At 45.4% G+C, this 18692-nt stretch overlaps 1 protein-coding gene across 1 annotated transcript in view; it reads right to left on the reverse strand.

Annotated features, from left to right (window-relative positions):
* Window positions 1-18692, reverse strand: part of SCFD2 (sec1 family domain containing 2) — a 428274-nt gene that overhangs the window by 25073 nt on the left and 384509 nt on the right. The window contains exon 6 of the mRNA XM_032334293.1: window positions 9935-10080. Coding sequence (XP_032190184.1) covers window positions 9935-10080 — 146 coding nt within the window. The remainder of the gene's footprint in view (window positions 1-9934; window positions 10081-18692) is intronic.

The raw sequence follows: 18692 nt of genomic DNA on the forward strand, positions 1-18692 counted from the left end.
ACTCGGGTGATTATTACTGCCTTGGAAGAGCCAGATTCCCATGGAGCCAGATGTTTTGAACTCTTTGGCTCTTGGCCTTGGCCAAATCTGTGACCTGCCTCTAGCAAGTTCTAGAATTAAGAGCAAGAGACCATCATCCAGACCTATGACTGGTACATGGGTTAAGTGAAAATGCTGAGGCCGTTGGGTGAACTGACTTCATCTCTGGCTTCACCTTGCTTTCCTTATAGTCATTTTTTTACTTTATTCCAACTTTCTTCCTTAAAATATTTTAGGAAAAAGCAGGTCAAACCATCAAAATAAGAAACAATTATTTAGGGGCACGTGGCTATCTCAGTCAGTAGAGCGCATGGCTCTTGATCTTGGGGTTGTAGGTTAGAGCCCCAGGTTGTGTGTAAAGATCGCTTACAAATAAAATCTTAGGAAAACACTGTCATTTAGCTAGAATGTCAGTGCCTCTATCAGGGATAAAATGCAGGGAGAAGTAGGAACTGTTCAGCCGACAGGTACAGCCTTCATGTTCATTAGTCCAACCGACTCCTGACCCCTGTACACCCAGGGATCTCACAGGTAAATACTCATGAAAGGTAGAGCACTGAGCAGGAATACCATTAAGACAGAAGTAAAAAAAAGCAAACACTATGATTCAACCCTCCCCATTCTAAAGCTGTATTAAGATGGATTTTAAGACCCTCATAGATTTGCTGGTGGGCGTGCAAATTGTTGCAATCAGCGTGGAGAGCAACTGGGCAGCTCCTATCACTATTACAAGTGCATTTGATGTGGCAGTTCCGCCTCTAGGAATTTATCCTATCAATATGTTAACATATGCAAATGAGACCTATAAAAGGCCACTGCCATTGTTTGTAATAGCAGGAGACTGGAAGCAACAAGTGCCCATCAGAAGCAGCTGGGTAATAAATGGGTCACGGCCACAGGAAGAAATGGCACGGAAGCTAAGGGAGAAGCTCTGGTGTTGATCTGGCAAAAAGCAGAATAAAGTGTGGGTGGAAACGGCAAGGTGAGAACAGAGCGTGTGTTGGGCTGGCATTTATGTAAAATGTGTTCCAGGGGATTTGGAAGCTTGTATCTGCTGAAATGTACAGAAGATTAATTGTGATGGGATTTACAGAGACTGCCAGGAGCAGTGATCCCAGAGTGGAGAGCAGGGCGAGGGAAAAGGGTGGGGTGGGGCAGTTGGGGGGGTGGGGGGGAGGCTTTTTAATATATCGCTTTCCAAAAACAGTTAAAACACCACGGCAAACAGCAAGAATGGTGTTTTTTGTTTGTTTGTTTATTTCATTTTGTTTTTTACTTGTTAAAAATTAACAAATTATTTATGCATGAAAGAGACTGAAGTAAAGCCCACCAGAATGTTAATTAGGGCTATGTCTAGATGTCTAGGTTCTGGGAGTAGGGGACATTATTTTTTCTTTGGCCAAATGTTCTAAAGTTCACAGGTATACTTCTGGAATCTTAATATGATCCAATAAATATTTTCCATGTTAAAGAAAAATGGGGTCGTGGAACAGCCTCTGAATTTTGCACATCATCGTCTCTAAGTAAACTGTCTCGAGAGCCCTTCTGTCATCTCAGCCTTTCTGGACATTGACTCTCAACGTAAACTTTAAACTGTTCTCCAAAGAGAAGTCCTTTGACCAAAATTCTGCTCCCTTATCAGCATTTCGTGGGCACTCATTGACTTTTTCCTTGGTCCTTGCAGCCTGGTACAGCCCCGTAACAAAGTAACAAAGTTCTGGACAATGGGATGTAAGCAGGAGGGTAGTGGGACTCCAAAATGCTCCTTTTTCAAAAGAGAAAGGGCTGCTCTTTCCCTTTCTAACCCTCCTGTTTAAGCCATTAGCTCTCAGATCTTTGTGACTTGCAACTGAACGAAATTCTAACTGATACAAAGTGCAAAGGGAAGATAAAGAAACTGGGGTGCTGGGTGGCTCAGGCAGTTCTCCAATTCTCTAGCTCAGCTCAGGTCTTGATCTCAAGGGTCATGAGTTCACACCCCACGCTGGGCTCTCTCCTGGCCAAGGAGTTATGTTAAATAAGTGAGTAAGTAAGTAAGTAAGTAAAGGGCCGTGTCTTCCTTCCAGGAGCTTACATTTATTTAATGTATTAGCCTGTATGCAGATATCTAGAATAACTTGAAGTGGAACCCCAGAGAAATACATGTAGGCTGTCATGATTAAGAGAGGGGAGAATATGTTCCCTAACCTACAACAAACACAACCAGGTTGTTGCTCTCTAAAGGATGTGCTTCCTGCCAAGAGGAAGAGTTGTGATGGGGGAAGGAGCTCAGCCACAGGAAAAGTCTATCATCCAGCTAAAATGCTAGACTCAGTAACTCCTCTGTGCAGGGGGCAGTGGGCTGGGGGTGATGGTTCTCTCTAGCGCAGCCTCAGGGGAGGGGGTCAAGGGAAAGAAGGAAGTGTAGGGGGGCTGGGGATCCTGTCTTCTCCCCTGCTCCAGTTTTTGCTAAGCTCTGAGCAACGAAGCACCCAGTTCAAAATACCCACTGAGCTGGGGTCCCCCGTGGGGGTGAGCAGAGATTTGCAAGGGCTAGTCCCTTACTACCTTCATTCTTGGGATTTTGCGATCCTTGTATGCCACTGGGGAAGGTTGTAAATCCTTTTTATTTTTATTTTTCTCAAGTATGTAGGTTACATTTACTGAGAGTGAGGAAAGAAATCACAACTTCCATACAGAAAGTAACAGATAACAAACCCATCACATAATCCAGAACAATAACATAATTGCTCTCATTCATTAACTGCCTGACCTAGCTCCGTGATACTCATTTCTTAGATTTCTTGGCTGCATTCTCTCGGATTATCTTTTCATTTGACAGCAATGTGGAAAAATCATCTGCTCCAGAGATGTTATGGTGATTAAGCTGTTGTCTCTCAAATCCACGCGCTGTCTTCTGGACTTAGCTCCGAGACGCTCGACCGGGTAGCCTGCCACCAGGGGGCACTAGAGGGAGAGTGGCGGCAGGAAGTGAGAGATCATGCTCTTCCCCATTCAATTCGCTGTTCCCACCAGCATCACCCCAGCAAGGGCTCCTCACCACTGGACGCCGTCCCTTCTCACGACTTAGAAGTCACAGAATCCAATGAATTACCTTCCTGGTTTAAGCCAGTCAGAGCTTTTTTTCTTGCATTTTTTGTTTTCACTTGTAACCAAAAGCACACTAAACCACATACTTTACCAAAGGGACGTCGATAGCTTTTTCCACTTACATATATAGAAAACCTCTAATCCTTTACTAAAACAGCTAAGCACAGAACAACGGACTAACATTGTCCATTTAAAGAGCACAGTTTGAGAAAGACTTTCTCAGGCATAAAAGCAGTACCGGCCTCATGACCTCTTCCCAAACACATTTTTTAGTTTTTCCAATTAGGGATTTTCATGACAAGAACCTTTGGCTCCTTTCTCTCAGCCATGGAGGTTGGTCCCAAATCATGTGACTGAAATCTGATTGGAATGCTGGGCTTCAGCAATGGCTTCTTAGATGAGAAACCTCTGACTGTCATGGAATTTTCTATTTAACCAGAAGCCACTCACCTCTTGGCAAAGGACCACATAGAAGGTGGTGATAGGGGAGAGATGTCTTCCCCTGGTGCTCTACTCAAAGTTCTCCCCCATGTTAGGGACGGCTGGGCGGGGCGGGGGGGGGGGATCAGTTGTATGGTTTCCTCCGACATTAAGAGAGTTAGGCAGAGTCATTTAATTTTCCTAATCTAACATTCTCTGTCAGTTCACCTTTGGGGGTGGGTTGGAGAGGAATGAAAAACACCAACAAATTCATTCTTTCCTGTTCTTGCTGGTCATTTATTTCTCGCTTATATCACATTCGGGGTATGCTGACACTAGGGGGTCTCTGCCCTACACAACTGTACAGGTACCCAGGTTCCTTCTGTCCATTGGTGCCCCCATTCCCTAGGGCACCGGAATCCCACATGGGAGCTCTGTGTCTCATCAGCAGGTGCACGAGAGCGAGCATGGAGGATTTCCAGACAGATTTTATGCGCTCAGCCTGAAAACGATCTGTATCACTTCTACCCATTGTTCATTGCCGGAATTAGTCGCAAACCTACATTTACTCCCAAGGGAATCTGGAAATTGTGGTCAAACTGTGCCCAGGAGGAAAGGGAAATGGACTTCAGGGAACATTGTCTCTGACACAGACACACAGTAAAGTCTGTACTGTAACATTAATATGATTATTTCTTTAACTGGCAAGTTGCCTGTTATAGGCAAAGGATTATTAAGCCCTTTCCCCCCTCTTCTGCATAAGAATTTGACCTTTGGTTAACTTTCTAGCTCGGTTTCCATGGAAACCTGATAAGAGAAGAATGTCAAACTGTAGCCAGGCAAGATGGCTTATGATAAAATTGACCCCTGCTTAGTAAATTGCATTAGATTGAAGAGAGCTTGAAATATTGGCCAGAAAGCCAGAGCTCTGGGCTTCTCTGGGTGCGATGACTCTTGTATAACTGGGCATGTCCCTTGGAGGAACACTGGGAGCTATGTCCACAGACTTGTTGCAGAGAAACTGGCTCCTAGAGGATATGAAGTTTTTAAGCCAGGAGACTCCCGCCCCCAAACCTCTCTAGATGTGAGTCTAGTTCCTTCACTTCTGAGCTGTTATCTTGGGACCAAACTGGGTAGCTCCTGGGTGACAAGGACCACTCCAGGGAAGAAACATGCATGCGACCCCCTCATGGCTAGCTATGCTCCTGTCCTGGGAAGACTGGTGCCAAGTGGGGCTTTGACCCCATAGCTGAATAACCCATTAGGCACAGAAGGCACAGTGCCTAGAGCCCACAAGACTTTTAGGGGTCCGTGGAAATGTACTAGTTTAAAATCAGAAGGAAACAAACGAACTTTTAGAGCAAAAATAATGTTCTGATACAGAATATTGTCTCTGTACCAATGTAATTATACCATATAATTTTTAGTATTTTTTTTAATAGAGGAAGAGGTCCATAAAGGCAAAAGTGAGTAGGACTATGAAAATCATAATGTGGCCCTTTATGACAGCCTTATAAGGATAGCCAGAAAGTTTGGTAGAGCCTAATGAGATCCCTAGATTGGCATTAAATGTGAAAAAATTGAAGTTTCAAAAAACCTGATCTTATACCAAAGCTTTCTCCTTTTCCTTTAAATGGCCAGTATCTCTTCCAGAACAAACTGGACTTTTAAAAATACTACAGTAAATCAAAATATGAAGATTAAAATATTTGTGTTTATGTCTCTGGTTACTCCTGTGGTAGATATGTGATTAGGTCTGGAAGATTCTTTTATTGACCTGATTCTAGGTCTTGAACACAGGTACTGAGGATAATAGTTTCTGATATTATACATAAGTCAAGAGAAAATTTCTATAAACGAGTCTAAACTCCAACATCTTCCTGAATTTGGTGCATCTGTAATATGGCCCAAGATAATCAGTTTGCAAGAAAACCTGAGTTGTTGCCACAGCTATATCCCCTGCTGCCTTGGCTTTGCTGACTGGTGTTGGTGTGGCCATGGGCCCTCTCCATCCTAGGTGCTTCTCCCTTTCCCACAAAATTGGTTCGAATACTCTTGTAAAGAGAGGGTTCATTTTGTCTCAGTCTATGACGGTATAGAAAAACATCTGTTCAAAACTGCTGAGAGCTTTGGTTGTTCCATGGCTCATTTATTTTTATTTTTGGCTTTACTATCACTGATTTTTTTCCCCCTTTCATCTTCTTAAAGGAAATAGTTTGCTCTGCAGATTAAAAAGTGGTTCATTTGCCTATCGGTTCATCCATCTATCCACCCATCCATCCTTCTTTCAAACCAGAAGCAGATTACTTTGTAAAATTTTGAGTGTAGTCTCTTCAACTTCAATGAAAAAAAAAAAAAAAGGCAAAAAACTAAGCCCAAAGCTATTTACTAATTTGCTTGAGTTCACATAGGCAGTTAGAAGTGGGGTACAGGACAGAGCCAAGTCTCTTGACCCCCAGTTTTGTCCCATTTTGTGTTGCTTCTTTCCAAAGGGGTACTAGCAGGTCTGGAGTGAGGAAGACAGAATCAGGAGGAAGAGGAAGAAGCGAGCTTAGCACTTGGAAAAGAACAGCGAGGATCACTGACAAAGAGACTGCACCTGCAGACTGTTCGAGAGCCATAATTCACCAGGCACCAGATGAATTAGGCCTCCTCGGGCACCCCTGGCTCTAAATACTCTTGTTCTGCCAGCCAGAGGCCCAGAAGACAGTAGGCATCCATGGAAAACTTCCCCCAGCAAGCCCAGCACAGCACTTGGAGGCTTCTGCCAAAGCAAGTCATGCGAGAAGTCAGACAGTATTTTGCCTGAAAGGGCCCAGAAGTTCTTCGCCCTGAGACATGGGCCTAATGGCCTCCTGATGCCCCAGCTGAGGACGAGCGGCACATCAAACGTTTAGGGAGGAGGTTAAGCCTCCCGTTAAACTAGAACATTTGCAGTAAGAAACAAAAGCATAAGACTTGCTGCACAGGCAAAACTGGGGGCTTAGCTTTCCACTCAACACAGTCCAGGAACAAATACAAACTTTCCAGACCAACGGGCGTCAGCAGTAAGCCCTTACTATCCAGAGCAGCTAACAGTGCAGTGGCTTGAGAATGACTCCCCTTCGATGGGGCCCATCCCCTAGTCAAGGAAAAGGTGAAATGCTACAAAAGAGCACAAAAAAGAGGCCCATTTTGTCCTTGACTGCAACTGTTGCAGCAAAAGCTTACATAATGTGGTCTTTGTCTGCTCCTATCCTAAGAGCTTTGCATGTATGAACTCACCTAATCATCTGAGCATCTTTCTGAGAGGTATGGTTATTATTCACTCCTTTGTGCAGTGGAGGAACTAGGCACAGAGAGGTGAAGTCACCTGCTTAAGGTCACACAGTAGATAGGGCTCTGGACCTTTGAACTCAGTGCTTCTGTGCTCAGCTGTGAACCCATGTTGTTGTTAAATTCCATCTCACTAAGAATTAAGAGCATTAGAAATGCCATAGTGGGTAAGAATCACAGTCCATCTGTCCATCCATCCATCCATTCACCATTCAGCCACCCCCTAGGAAGCACGCACTGAGCAAGGCTCTGCAGAAACCCCACGGTGAACAAACGTGGATGCCATGCCCAGCTTTGGTAGTCTTCTCTGCAAGTCAAGAGCTTGCATCAAGAGCTCACGATCCCCACCATGCCCACTCTCCTGGCTGCAGCAGGGCTGGCTTCCTTGGAGAGCCAGGTGTGCAGTGATCTTCTGGGATCATTTCTGGAGATGCAGTCTGGATCCCCCTCTTCCAGCTCTCCCAGAGACTTTATACGAACATGACTTCTTGTATGAAATCATGTTCTCCTTGAAATGAAGAAAGTGATGTCTGCTTTCTGGGCTGTGGCTGATACACTTTCCCAAAGGGCTAAAGGACAGAGGTCAAAGAAGAGATGCCTCAGATGCTAGCAGGCGCAACAGGAGTGGTTCTGGGAGGCAGCTTGAGCTCCGGAGTAGGAGAGAGGGGTGCTAGGATGGAGCACGGGGCAGGTAGGGGCCCCGGGATCCAGGGGAGAGAGCCTAAATTCATATAGCACTGTTCAGAGCTGGAATAGGAATCTGGGGTTGGGCCAGGTCTAGTGCCTTCCTGGGTATCCAGTGAGCCCAGAACATCTCAACTAGATGCTGTGTAGAAACTGCATGGAGCGACATAGAAAACACACTCCCCTCCTTTCCCTGCCCGCCCCTACGGGAGCCTCGGGGATGAGGACCACGTTGGGAGGAGGGCTGCCCAGTCAAGGCCCACCTTCAAAACTAGACACAGCTGGACTCTGAATCTAGTCTCGACATTTGTCTTTTTCTCATTGTACATACTTTGCATGCCCCCAAATCCTCTGAAATATGATAAAAACACATGTATTGCATGTCACATGCTTGACAGAATGTTTTATCCCCCCACCTAATGGATCATAAACCTCTGTTTTAGTCTGAGCTCTCCAAGAAGCAGAGCCTGAGCCAAGGATTCACATACAGCTCTGCTAAGTGCACTTGGATTTGCCTCATTCATTTTAATGGTCGTACATTTCAGAGCATGTGTCTAGATCATTATTTACTAAATCACTTTAAGATACACACATAACTCCCTACCTTGCCCCTACTTCCCACTCATTGACATTTAGGATTTTCAGTGAAAGGGTCGATGTCATTGACTCACTGTAGGAGAGTATATGTGACAAAGGAAAGTTCATTTTCCAAAGGCAATGGCTGCAGGACAGGGTTCTCAGTCTGGAGAAATGGCAGTGTTGGCAGCACAGAGACAAAGTCTAGAAAATTTATCACTGTCCTTATCATGCCCAAGATTTATGGCTAATGCATGTTTGTGCAAATTTGGCTAAATTAGTCACAATGATGATTGTAAAACTGAAAAGACCTTATTAATTGGTGGTTTGTTTGCACTTTGCCAACTATAGCAGCTGCTTGCTTCTTGACATTCTTTGGTCTAAATATCATCATAAATCACCAGTTCTCTGTCTTCTAGAACTAGTCCCTACTCCTGTATTTAAGACTGGTGATTTTTTTTAACAACTAGACTACATACGATGAATGATCTGAGTGACTTTATCTGTATTTTGTGGTGGTAGTTTCTCAGGTCATTGAACAAAGGATGGGAATTGACATTACTAAGTTGAGAGCCAGTTTCCAAGGTCTTTCATATGTTGGTGGGTGATTTCGATGCCCATCAGCACCATCAATCAGTACTTCTAGAGCCTCCATGAGCTCCATGGTGTAGTGGGGAGGAGGTTTCGTAATGGCAGCCAAAACCTGGCATCTGGTCCTGGCCACCCGTGCGTCTGTGGCAAGTCACGTGGCCTTCCTGGATCTCGGGGTAATAATGCTTCCCTGGCTTACTTCTTGTGAGGATCAAAGGACAAGCCCAACGGGGGGGTACCCTTCAAGGTATCGGCTACTATAGGAATATATGGGAGGAAGAGTCTGGATTTGGCTAGGCTACTCTCGCAGATAACCTTAGCTCTTGTCTATATGCCCACCTTAAAAGGTCAGCATCCTAAAGCTGAACCCCTTGCTACAGCGGAGTCTCCACCGACAGCACATTCAGCACCTCAAGCGGCTGTAGCAAACAGAGTGGATTTTGTTGAGATCTCATGGGGGACATGAAGGAGAAGTCGCTGGCACACTCCCCTAATGATCTTTCCCACCAGAAACATCTGTTCTTCCTTCATAGCTATCTTCGGCCACCAGGAACGTTAGCTGTGTCTCCATCCTTGTCCAACAGAGACTGCCCAGCCTCCATGATTCCAGCCTTTCTTCACTCCTTAAGCTTCCTTTTGGGTCCCTCTGGGGCCCCTCCCTCACCGAGCTTATAATCTTGGATTCCCATACTATTGTCATACTCACTGTTCAAAATACCTTTCTAAAAGTTCCCCCACTGCCCTTAGGAAGTGGTGGGGAAATTTTAAATAACAAAGGTTTTGCTGTCACGAACTTCTTTTTTCCTTGCCATAGCATGATGAGGTCATCTTGTTCTAATTGTTCGGAATGTTTAGGGAGCGCTTAGATCTAGAAGCTTGGGAATCACAGAAGGCCAGCCCCTGGCCTGCACCCATAGCAACTAGGGCCCAACAAAGTAAATGGACTTGCCTCTTACAGGATAAGTATGAGACAGCTGCAGAGAAATGGCTGGCCCCCATTCCAGTGCTCCTCTCCCTGCATCAAGCCTGTAAGTGCACATGAACCAAGAGGCTTTCACATCCAGGGGAACCCAGAACTCTGAACTGGCAGGGGACTTGGTGTTCATCTAGAACAAATCCCTCGTTTTAGAGAGGCTAAGATGGAAATTTCATTTGGCAGTCCCTGAATCCTAAAAATACAACACAGTTTCGATGGTTACTTTCAGGCGTATGTACTTGCCTGGTGGGTATGATTTCCAGGAGCATATACAGACTTAAACTGTTTCATGAGATTCCGAGCTCCGGCGATATCCTGAAGCGAGGCAAAGAGCTTATCTGCAGCAATTTTGGATTTCTGAAATGTCAGCGTCATTGAAGAGTCACAGCCTGAAACAATCCAGAGAGATTTTCTTGGGTGAACACATCTTTAAATTAAGTTTTAATCATGGAGGCTTGAGCTTGAGGTCACACAGTTGGATTTTCTTTTTCACCCTATTTTACCCCTGGCTGTTCCCCAACTGGGTGGTTTTAATCCTCCACGAGCGATGGAATATACCAAGTGTAAATGTTTTTGACAGAAGGAGAACTTGGAATTCTCTGGGATGGTGGCCACTGGCTTCAATCCCCACACTATAGAAGCTTCACAGAACGAAAGCTCCCCAGGTCTAGTATCCTCAGAACTTAGCTTTGGGAAAATAGGAAGAGACACCAAGAAAAGTACCAGAGAGTGCTGTGATGAACCCCTCTTACTTGAATCCCACCAACAGTTCCCAGAAAATACAAGAGCAAAACTGAGAGATGCTAGGGCTGTGCCGGGGACAGATCTTGCTGGGACGGGTGTCTGCCTAATGCGCTCTCAAAGCATTTGAGAGCCTTTCAAAATGCAGCCATTCAAAGTTGGTAACACACAAAGAGGGCCTAATATGAAGACTGTTCTCAGCAATGATTCTATTTTTCTTTGACACTTATAATAGCTGGATTTATTCTCTGTCTTGTTAGAAGCCCATTCAGAAGAGAAATGATTATGGATAAGTCAGAAGTTTCAAAAAAAACAGATTCAAGATGAGGTTTTGGGTGGTCTCAAATACTCAGATACGTTAACACATTCATCTGCATAGCACCCTTATGAGATAGGAGCTATCATTTTCCCCATTTTGGGGATGCAGGAAGCAAGGTACAGAGTGGTTAGGAGACACCCCCGTGAGCAGAGGCTGGCAATGCTCTGCCCAGATGTGCTCATTCACCCTGGACATCACCGTAGGTTTGGGGAACAGTTCTTGTGTACTCTGATTCTGACCTCGAGAAGCTGCCTGAGTATCTATTTGCCTCTGTGTTCCTGTCTCTGTCTCTTTTTTGTCTGTGGGCTTCTTCTGGTTGTAGAAGCATGCTTGGCCTTTGTGTGGGGCAGACTGGAAGTCCTAGGAAGTCGGCATTCATTGGAACAACCCAGCTTTCTCATTCCCTGGTGAGACAATTCTGAATTGTGGTCTTCAGGGCCTTTGCTCAGTCCCAGAAGGATGGAGCCCCACAATGATAACTCACTCATTAATGACCCTCTATTGGCTTTCCTTCCCTGTCTCACTTCCCTACTTCCTGACTATACTTCCCGAAATATATTTCCAAATACAGTACTTGCACCCAAATCCCTCTCACTGGACACCAGGACTTCCAAGGCGTTCAAACACACATGACCTGGATCCTTCTTTGGGAGTCTATAATTATTAGGGGGAACAGCTTTGTTGAGCTATAATTCATATACCATACAAATTAAATACCATAAAATTAAAGTATACAACCCAATAGCTGTTAGTCTATTCACATAGTTGTATGACCATCATGACCACAATTTCATTTCAGAATATTTTTTAATCACCTCAATAAGAACCTCCATACTTGTGAACTGTCACTCCCCTTTTCCACTCTCCTCCTGGTCCCTGGCACTACTAATCTGCTTTCTGTCTCTACGGATCTCCCATTTCTGGACATTTCATATAAATGTCCTATAAGACATACGATCTTTTGGGACTGACTTCTTTAATTTAACATAATGTTTTCAAGTCTCATCCAAGTTGTAGTATACATCACTGCTTCGTTTCTTTTTATCGCTAATATTCACTGTATGGATATACCACATTTTATAGACGTGTTCCTCAGCTGAATGCATTTTCACATTTTGGCTATTCTGACTAAGGCTGCTAAGTTTTATACATTTTTGTCTACACATACGTATTCATTTCCCTCGGATAATATCTGGGAGTAGGATTGTTGCCATAGAGTTGGCAACTCTGTGTTTAGCCTTCTGAGGAACTGCCTGGCTGTTTTCCAACATGACCCCACCATTTGGCCCTCTACCAGCAGTGTAAGACGGTTGTGATTTTTCCACATCCTCAACAACGCTCATTGTTACCCTTCTTGATTGATCCTAGTGGGTGCGAAGTGAGGAGATGTTTGTTGATTTTGACAGGGAGAAATGGCTTTTAGGAAGCAGAGGTAGATCCAAACAAGGTAAAACTAAAATGGAGCGTATCTAACGTATATAGGAACATTCAAAGGCGCCTGACTCACAGCCAGGTGGCATGTGAGTACTTGAACTTGTACTCTTAATGACTGTGGATCATCATCTGTAATTACTCTTTAAGGGAGGGCAAAATGCTGAACTGTCTTTACCTCCAATACATCTGACATGAATGTGTGAATGTCCCCACACCAGTCAGTCGATTGTCTAATTCTCCGGGCACCTCCTGGACGTCCAACAATTCAGTTCACTTCGGACACTAACTACACAGCGTTAGTGTAGACCCCACAGCTTAAAGGTTCAGGTCCATTTCAGATGTCAGTTGCAGGTCCCAGATGGCCACCTGCACTCCCGACAGATCGCCTACCCTCTGAGGGTTCCCATGACCCCTTCCTCAGGTTTAATACTTTGCTAGAACAGCTCACAGAACTCAGGAAACCACCTACTCTACCAGAAAACTTTGCCTACTGTTGCCAGTTCATTGCAAGGGATACAACTCAGGAAAAGCCAAATGGAACAGATGCACAGTGCAGTATTAGGGGGAAGGAGCCCCCTTCAGGCACTCTACCTTTCCAGCACCTTGATGTGTTCACTAACCCAGAAGCTCTTCCGATCCTACTGTTTAAGAGTTTTTATGGCAGTTTCATTCCATAGGCATGATTGATTAAATTACTGGCTGCTGGTGATTGATCCAATTTCTAGCCCCTCTCCCTTTCCTGGAGGTTGGGGGGATGGGGCTGAAAACTCCCAATTCTCTACACACATGCCCTTGTTTTTCTGGCAAAAAAGCCCCCCACCCTGAAGCTGTTAGGAGCCCCAAGCCCTTAGTCATCCCACTAGCATAGAAGACATTCTTATCACCCTGGAGATCCTCTAATAGTTGTATGCCAGGAACTGGGGACGAAGACCAGTATATATATTTATTTTTGTATCCTAAAAATTCTCTGACCGGTCTTTAACTCCTGGTTTCCAGAAAGGTCCAACTTGTGACATTAAGAAAAAAAAAAAAAAAACAACATCAGTGTGGTCAAGCACAGTGAGACGAAGCCTCCATGTTCAGTGAACTGTGGTGGGGGGAGGGGAGGCGTGAAGGGCCGTCAGGAGCTCATGGGATCTCCTGAGAACTCTATGTCAAGCTTTGTGGAAAGGAGAAAGTGTCAGTTTCTGAGAAACATGTCCATAACCGCCTCCTGATTCTTACAGAGGCTCACAACCAAAAAGCGTTAAGATCCAAAGGTACAGGGTATGTGCTGATGCCACACCCTGCTTACCCTTAGCATCACAGCCCTAGCTGAGACAGACCGACTAGCGCTTTCGTCAATAAGCAACCAGGAGAAACCCTGGAAGGTTCTGGATTCTCACTCATTCATGTAGCTTCTTCCCCTAAACTCTCAGCCTGAGCCATTTAAAATATTGGAAATCATATCAATTGTATCTAAGTGTTGTGTTGGACATTCTGTACCAGATTTTCAAGTAAAAAAAAAAAAGGCAGGAAAAAAAAAGATGGTCACTTGTTCTAATACCACACAAATGTTTCAATTTCTCTAAAACACAATTCAGCTAGAAGGCTATTTTTTTTTTTTTTCTGAGAGAGAGAGAGCACATAAGCAGTGTGGGGGAGTTGGAGCAGAGGGAGAGAGGAAATCTTTTTTTTCCCTTAAAGACTTATTTGAGAGAGAGAGAGATAGCTTGAGCAGGAGGAGGGACAAAGGAAGAGGAAGACAGAGACTCTCAGGCAGACTCCTTGCTGAGCATGGACGGGAGGTGGGGCTCGATCTCAGGACCCTGCCCAGAAATCCAGAGTCAGCTGCCTAACCGTCGCGGCCACCCAGGTGCCCCTCGGCTAAATTTTTTATTTAAAGTAATTCATTTTCTTTCTTTCTTTCTTCCTTCCTTCCTTTCTTTCTTTCTTTTTTTTTAAAGATTTTATTTATTTATTTGACAGAGAGAGATCACAAGTAGGCAGAGAGGCAAGCAGAGAGAGAGGAGGAAGCAGGTTCCCTGCCAAGCAGAGAGCCCGATGTGGGGCTCGATCCCAGGACCCTGAGATCATGACCCAAGCCGAAGGCAGAGGCTTAACCCACTGAGCCACCCAGGTGCCCCAAAGTAATTCATTTTCTAGCTAATGGAAAGATTCATCCAATCTTTCATATGGTCTATTTCAATTTTTTGGAGAGTAACATGATGTTCATCTAGTAGGCTGAGTGGAATAGAATTGTCTACTGGATTATAGATTACTGACATTTACAGATAATTCATGGAAGTTGGGGACTGTACATTGAAATTAATGTGTAATTGCAGAGACTTAGGTCCACTGTGGAACAGATTGTATGACAGGAACATTTACAGATTACTGGTAAATTAAACTCCAAGGAACCCAACAGAAAAATAAGGCTATCACATTGTTGGAAGGAAAATAAAAAGTCCTCAATGTACAAATAAAGTAAAGCTTCCCTGAAAAATAGTCAATTCTCCTCATTGTCCAAATAAACTGCACACGAGCTGCTTCCAAAGCATCAACTCTTCCCAACGTGTCTGGTGTCCTCAAAGCCAAGTGTTCCACAATGTACATGTTTCTGCAACACCACGCTGATCTCTGAGCCTCCTTCGTATTTCTATCAGTCCTCACCAAGCAGAATTTATACTCACTTACCCAAAACCTATAATGAAAGTTTCTCACACACACACACACTCTTTAGAAATGTGAATCAGAGAAGATAAATGACTTGTGCAAGATCACATCACCATCGCAGGCCGCGTCAGGGTTCCAAATGTCCCGCTGATCACAGACCTGAGCTCCTCCATGTCCACTGCCACCCACCATCCCAAGTCTCCTCTGGGCATGCAGCCCACTCTGGATTTGTGCTAGAATCAAAGCTAAAGATGATATGAGCACCAAAGCTCTGAAATGAGATGATTTTTTCTGGGACAAGAGAAGTCTCCAGAATCACGGAGCGCTCCCTATGCCATCTGCATGCCCGGTGCTATGCTAGGCAGTTTGTACATCTTCGCTTATTGAATCTCCACAGAAACACAATGAGGTAGCTACTGACAGCATTCCCACTTTACAGACGGGGAAACTGAGCCCTCGCGAAGTTTAGCAACACAGGGGCCACTCAGCTAGTAAGTAGCAATGCTGAAGGTCAAAGCCTTGCAGTCTAACTCCAAAGACGGTCCTGTTAGCCTCTCTAGTCCATTGCCTTTCACATGTGCTGAGGCCACATATATCAAAGATCAATGAAACTCTTAATTCAGTCTTAACATCGAAGAAATGCTTTTAAACCGGAGTGGGTAGCAAAGGCCTTTTCTCTCGGCCCGGCCCTCCAGGTGGATGTTAACATTGCAGTTTGCAGTCATGCCCCAGGCTTGTCTTTTGTAGCCACCGAAGGTGTGAGGTCTCCCAGTCCGGCTGTTTACCCTCCTTCGGATCTTTGCTCTGTAAGGCGCTGTATTCAGTTACCTCTAATAAGCCCCTGACAGCCTGTTCCATTAAGCCAGCTTATGAGATAACAGTGTTTTGTAAGGGGACTCGAAGTGTACAATTCCAGTCAATTCTCATTTAATCCACTTAGTTAAATAGATAATGAAGCAGAAGCCGATCCTAGCCCTTCGCCAAGCATGATCTGTGAACTTCAGTTGCTACGTCTTGATAAGGGAGGCCCCCGGTCCCCCAGGGCCCCCCTGTGTTCTTCTGAAATGGGGAATGACTCATACCCCTGCCAGTTCTTTCTCTGGAGGGCTTGGGGAGCTCTCGGGCAGGGGTCCAGTTACTTCTCAGAGCAACAAAATAGGGCTCTTGTGCCCGTGCGTCCCCCCTCCTCTGTTCCCTTCTCCCCTGTCTCCACTTACTGAAGTCCCTTAACTCCAGCAGGGAGAGAGCGAGAACAGTGGTTTCTGCGGCTCCGTTCGCGGCAGGGACCCACATCTCCAGCCACCACCGAGAGGAACCGGAGCAAGGCCGACCAGCTAACCCTCCTCCCGGGGTGGCTGGGGCACTGCTGCCCTCCCTACTCCCCTCTGCCTAGCTCTCTGCTGCTGTTTGCTTTCTCGGGGAGCAGGCTGGAATCCTGTGCTCCAGGAACCTTTTCAAAAGAACCTTTTTTTCCCATTAGTTTGGTTTTATTCCTTGGGGACTAAGGAAAAGAAAGTGTCTCCTCTCAGGAGCCTGCTGTGTTCAAGGGTTTTGTCTGGACTGGAGCCGAAGCAGCCCTCACTGGAGGCCTCAGGCCTTCCGAAACACACATGTGAGCACACACACGCGCATGCACGCGCACATGCCTGTGCACACACACACATTTAAACAGAAGCCCATCAATTGTGTGGCTGGATGTATGGGGTGTGTGTGTGTGTGTGTGTGGCTAGAATAGGATTTGAAATGTTTCCCCATTCAGCTCTATTATCCCGCTCCCAGGTTGCTAGGCCCCTCGCATCTGACTGGGAAGAGCCAGAGTCAAAAAGATTTGAGCCTCGTCAAGAGGCCCTTTTCTCATCTGGACCCACGTTATCCAAGGCTAGTCTCCGCATCCTTCTGTGGGCCCTGAGAGTTTGGGAACATCAGGCCGCTGCCCAGCTTGCATCCCTGGCCCCCCACCGCTCAGCAGAGCCTCGGAGCAGGGGTCCCCGCTCTGTGGGCTCCCGGGGCAGTGAGAGAAAAGGTCAGCTGGGAGTGTGACTGGCCAGAAAGGATGGGGCTCTGGGAGGTCATGACCTCCCTCATCCATCCAGCGGTCTGACACTGCCCTTGCCTCTCGCTCCAAACCATTGTTTTTAAACCAGGCTCTTTTCTCATGGCTCTCAATACGTTTGGCAAATGAAAACAAAACCAAACAAAATAAAAAAACAAATAAGCCTTAGCGAATACCATCACATCTGAAATCTTTCAGGGAGGTTGGTTTACTGTATATAAACTACCCTGGAGTGGGGCATTCTAGTAAGTGTGTAAGAGCAACTAGAAGTCTCTTTTTCAAACGTGCTAGGGACCCATAGGTGACCCATAGGACTGTGAGTCCTTCAAAGAGAGGGATCACGAAAAATCAATCTCTCTCACACACATAATTTATATTATCTGTTATATAGTCATATATATGCATATATAATTTTGTTTAAAATGAAATCATAAATATCTCTGTATTCATTAATCTTCAAGGAAAGGTCAAAGTCTTCTCTGTATTATCTGCTATTCTGAATAGAGTTCTGTCTTCAGAAAAACCCATGACAGGGGCACCTGGGTGGCTCAGTGGGTTGAAGCCCCTGCCTTCAGCTCAGGTCATGATCTCAGGGTCCTGGGATCGAGCCCCGCATCGGGCTCTCTGCTCAGGGGGGAGCCTGCTTCCTCCTCTCTCTCTGCCTGCCTCTCTGCCTACTTGTGATCTCTGTCTGTCAAATAAATAAATAAAATTAAAAAAAAAAAGAAAAACCCATGACATACCACGTACAATTTCCAACTTGAGTCCATTTCAGTAGAACGAGACGTTAAAGACATCTGTCACACAATCTGAGCGCAGAATTCTTCTAGATTTTAACTTTTCCCCTTCAATCTTCTACAGTCTTCTACAGTCGTCCTGTTCACACCTAATCCAAAGGGTTTTTAAAGTGACCCATCTTGACGGAGTCTTTCAAAAGCATTCCACTTGGCTTTTACCGAAATTATTTTCTTTTTGAATTCATATTTCATCAGAATGTAGGAACATTTAATTAAAGCACGAAACTTAGTAACAAGCACACCTGGCATTAGCGGGCTGATGACTCTTGGGAATCACATAGGTGGCCAGGAGGAGGGGATGTGACCGGCACGTGGAGATCGCCCTAGAGCCACGAGGGGTCAGGGCGTTGGCATTAGGCCTCGTATTTTATAGAGGGAGTGGAGAACGTCAGTCATTCTGGTGAATGGGTCAGGTGGAAGCTGGTCGTGAATACATGAATTATACATTCATTATTTGTATTCATTGTATTTACATCAACTATGAATCAAAAAAGGACATGTATAAACATATTTCTGAGGTTCCATGTTTATATACAGGCACGTGTCTACGTCAACAATCTCATGCTTGATGACCTTGTGGGACTTTCAGGTTCTTCTACTATAAAAAAATCACGAGCTGGGTTGTCAGATCCCAACACCTACAGGGCTGATTTCCTCTTTCATGGCAGAGTCCTGGATCCACACCACAAGGTAGGCCCTCCTCAGCTAGGGTGGAGCTAACGGCACAACGATGCTTGGAAGAGAGTTTGGGCAGTCTGGCTTCCCAAAGAAATCTGGAGTCAGAAATATCCACGTGAGGCCACAGAGGGCCCAGGACAGTGCCCATGGAGGCTGCCCACTTTCTGGAAGTCTTTCTAGAAGCCTCTGCTTGAGCTCCCAGCCCCACGCTGCTCCATGGTCTCTCTGTTCATTAAATCCTGCTCGAGGGCCTGGAATCTTCTAGCCCGTGACCACTCACATGGCACAGGAGGAAAGGAGAAGAGGCTGGGGGCACGGGCTCTT

This window comes from Mustela erminea, chromosome 2 (genome assembly GCF_009829155.1).
Source record: "Mustela erminea isolate mMusErm1 chromosome 2, mMusErm1.Pri, whole genome shotgun sequence".
Classification (NCBI taxonomy): Eukaryota; Metazoa; Chordata; class Mammalia; order Carnivora; family Mustelidae; genus Mustela; species Mustela erminea.